Raw genomic sequence first — 3,875 nt, 5'->3', positions numbered from 1 at the left:
GTAATAGACTTTAAATGTAAAAGGCAAAGCACTTGGAAAAAAGTGTGCTGTAATTTATCACAATTCTAATGATATTTCTGGTTCTAGCAGAATTGTATGCTCTGCAATCATTTTCAAACATAGTTTCAACTGTTACTTTTTCAATTTTGGTTTTCAAATTATTTTTCGAAAAAATTCGGAACTCTTTTTATTTTTATAAAAAACCGTAGAATTATGAAAAGTATTATTGGACCTGTTATTATTTATTTTATATTAATAGAAAGTTGTGTTAACTTCACACAGATCCATGTTCTGTAAAGTTAGTAGGGCATTCTATTATTAAAAAATGATGCTAGACTCCAACAGTATTTTTTATAGTTCTATCATTTCTAATAAAAATTTAAAAAATGTTCTGTATTTTTAATACCATATGATCACAAATATAAAAATGCTGTGCTTCGCACAGCGAATTTCAGCACATTCCTCCCTTTAAAGTATCTGATGCCATGAATATTAAGACATTTATTAAGTTTTTTCGTTAAATTTAAGGTATATTTATTATATGACGTTTCAGGATAATAATTTTTATAATTTTATATAATTTTGAATAACCGTATATCACAGCAAAGTATCGTGCTGATAACTTTTAACACATTTGATTATAGTTCATAGTTTTCGTGGAATATACGGATGTTAAAAACTGTATATAAATTATAAGTTGTTATATATAAATTATTAGTTGTTGGAATTTTGTCCTGGAACGTTAATAATAATGAATTTAGCTTAAAATTAACGAGCACATTTAATAACTGTAGAATATTGTCATCTGGTACTTCAGAGGTATACTTGTAAGTATGCGCATACTGGAACGTGAAGTAGCACAGCATTTTTAACATTTTTTATTTCTTGATATTAAAAATGTAAAACGGTTTTTAATTTTGATCAGGACCAATAGAACTATAAAAAAATGCTATCGGAACTATCATTGTTTTTTGAACATTGATAAGATGCCGTGCTAATTTTACAAATACTTTTTTAATGATATTTGAATATCTACCTATCCAATTTATCTGTCTGCAAAATGATTTGTTACTATAATTCAAGATAGAAATAATCAATGTTAATGTCTGTTTCGTATTCTGGGCGTATAATGGTCGCAATAAATAGCATGATGATAAATAATGATACGATAATAGGATGATTTAAAACTCACGAATCAGACCACCCGGAGCACTATCTGTTTTATTTCACAAATATAATAGTCATTATTTAATCATACGATTTCCGCTTAGTATTAGTTCACACGCTAAAAATATATGATTTGTCAATTTGTCAATTTTTTTATCGGTAAGTGTCAATTAAATTGGGCCTGTACATTACTTTTTCTTTATGTGGCACGCATGTATATGCAGCATCATGAATATACGTAATAATAGAAGAAATTGGAAAGGGAGAGGGGGAGGAGATTTAATTTTGACATTTATTGATATTATTTTTAAAAATTCGATAAAAATTTTCGTCGAAATTAAATTATTTTATTCAAAATAAAAATCTCATTTTTAAACCTATTACCTATCGTATATTTGATGTGTTAAAAATTATTTTTGTTTTTTAAACTCGCGGTTTTTTACAATAAATTATTTATAAATTATTAGCTAATTGTAATATAATATATGCGTGAAGATCAAGTTACAATGTACAGATCAAGCTACGTGTAAGTGATGAGTGTATGATCAGCGTAAGCAAAGTGTTGATATAAAAAATATTCTTTTTTTATCACTAGTATATTACCGATATCAGATTTCGCAGAAACTAGTATACACATATATATATATGATACATCAAATAAACGATGTCGCTTTTAACATCATATCAGTGACGTTACATAGTTTCTTCTAATATACAATTTTTTCTGCTGATAAAAAAGTTTTTGTGACTTATTGAATCAAACTATTCTTTTTTTCATTTTTCAGGTTTCCTTTAGTTATTCTAAGGGACCGAGAGACGAATGGAATATCCTAAAAATAGATGGTTTCGATATGAAGGATGATCCAAAGAGGTAATACTTGGAATTTTATTTTCCATGTACTTTAACTTTTTTCAACATAAAAATATTTTTATTTTTGATATTTAATTGATTCATACTATTAATTTGTTGATAGTTTATGCAAAATACAAAAATTTAAAATTTATGACAAAATTCTATCCACATTAATTTTCTGTTTCTTTTTAAACTTTCTGCGAGCTCTTCTGTGATGTTGCATCAAAGCTTTAATTGCATCTAATTATTAACTTCACGTAAAGTGTTTGTAGAATACCAGACAAATAAGAAAACTTTTTATAAGAGATAACTGAATTAAAATATTTTCATCTTTGCAAGGAAATTATCTTATAATATCGCAAATAAATATTGCAAGATTAATATTTTTAACTTTGCGTTGTTCCGTTGGAAAAAATTATATCATTACAGATAAATTACGCAATTATAATTCTGCTTGATCTTATGGAAATTAAATTTCGATCAAATTGGATGAAATTTTGATGTTTTTTTTCACGCTAAACAAAAGTGTCAATGAACACAACCCATAAAAAGCTTTTTAGACTTTCACGGTATTATTATCAAAGATACTCGGAAGATTTACAGGTTATTGTCATGTTTTTATCCATGCCAATGCCAACATTTCGTGAACTTTTGATCGTGAGCAAGTTTTTCCTTCTATTTTTTTCGAATTAAAAAAAACTTTTTTTTTAATTTTGCATTTTTTACGCAATAAAATAATATAAAATCATGATTTTGTCATTTCCTAAAATTTTCAGTTTATTCTCAATGTAATAATTTATTTTTTATATTGTTATCGATTTTAGAAAAAAAGTAGTTTCCGTAATAAATGTTATTTTTATTATATAAAATTATCATATTCTTATTATAAATTTTTTTTTACAATACAATTTTTTATTTTTATAAATCGTAATTGTTTAATGTTTTTTTTGTAAGGGCCACACCTCTGCATGCAAGAAGCTTGATTGGTTTTGCCTATAGAGATGCGAAAAGTAGTTGGAAAGTTTTGTGTAGTTGAAAAGGATTTATTACATTGGAGAATAAACTGAAAATATATAATATACACACACACACACACACACACAACACTTAGGATAATTTTTACTCTAAATTACTTCGTATAATTTACGAAATGAATATCTTTTGAAATTTGCGAAACGATGTTTACTCTACTTGCAAATAATGGGGTTAAATTCCTTTCCTTGTCGGTCTCTTTTAAACAATTCCATGCTTACACGCGCGAGTAAATGCAAAATTATTTTGCAATGATCGTGCATTTTAAGTGCAGACATCTGCAATTCGCATTCGCGTTAATGTACATGCGCAAAATGCCTCATGTTTTCTGTGTAATTGGCATCCGGTGAAAGACGGAAGGGAGATGAATAATTATGAGGACGACATTACAGCGTGCTCTCATAAGTTTTAATTGACTTTATAATAATTGCGACTTTTATAAGCGCGTTTTTTTGTTTTCTGTCTTTTTTTATTTTTATCGAACGAAAAAGATCGCTTAATTTCCTTGTTGACGTAAATTTTTCGTATCGTGAATATTTACCAAGTTTTTTATTTAGTAAGAAATAAATGAGGTTTGTGAATATAATGAGGAAAGACATCGAAATGAACATAGTAATGTACTTAACGGGTTGCATTATAACCGACGATAAAACGCGGATAAATCGTGTTTTTTTTTCTTTTTGTCGTTTTTCCTGAATGATGTTTGTAATAGCTGCAAATTGCACGCTAGGACGCTCCGTTGTCGAATAATACAAAAAGTTCGCTTATTTTTCATTCCTTATATATATTTTTCAACCTTATATATATATATAATATATATATA

At 27.1% G+C, this 3,875-nt stretch overlaps 1 protein-coding gene and 1 long non-coding RNA gene across 2 annotated transcripts in view; one reads left to right on the top strand and one right to left on the bottom strand.

The window, feature by feature from the left end:
• Positions 1-3,875, bottom strand: part of LOC108751913 — a 16,793-nt gene that overhangs the window by 3,952 nt on the left and 8,966 nt on the right. The gene's annotated exons all lie outside the window — the stretch shown is intronic.
• Positions 1-3,875, top strand: part of LOC108751912 (fringe glycosyltransferase) — a 104,604-nt gene that overhangs the window by 98,757 nt on the left and 1,972 nt on the right. Inside the window, exon 8 of the mRNA XM_018492399.1 lies at positions 1,953-2,038. Within this exon, the coding sequence (XP_018347901.1) occupies positions 1,953-2,038 (86 nt within the window). The remainder of the gene's footprint in view (positions 1-1,952; positions 2,039-3,875) is intronic.

The sequence above is a fragment of the Trachymyrmex septentrionalis genome, unplaced genomic scaffold (assembly GCF_001594115.1).
Source record: "Trachymyrmex septentrionalis isolate Tsep2-gDNA-1 unplaced genomic scaffold, Tsep1.0 scaffold53, whole genome shotgun sequence".
NCBI lineage: Eukaryota > Metazoa > Arthropoda > Insecta > Hymenoptera > Formicidae > Trachymyrmex > Trachymyrmex septentrionalis.
The sequence above is the reverse complement of the archived record's forward strand: the minus strand, read 5'-3'. Positions and strand labels throughout refer to the sequence as shown.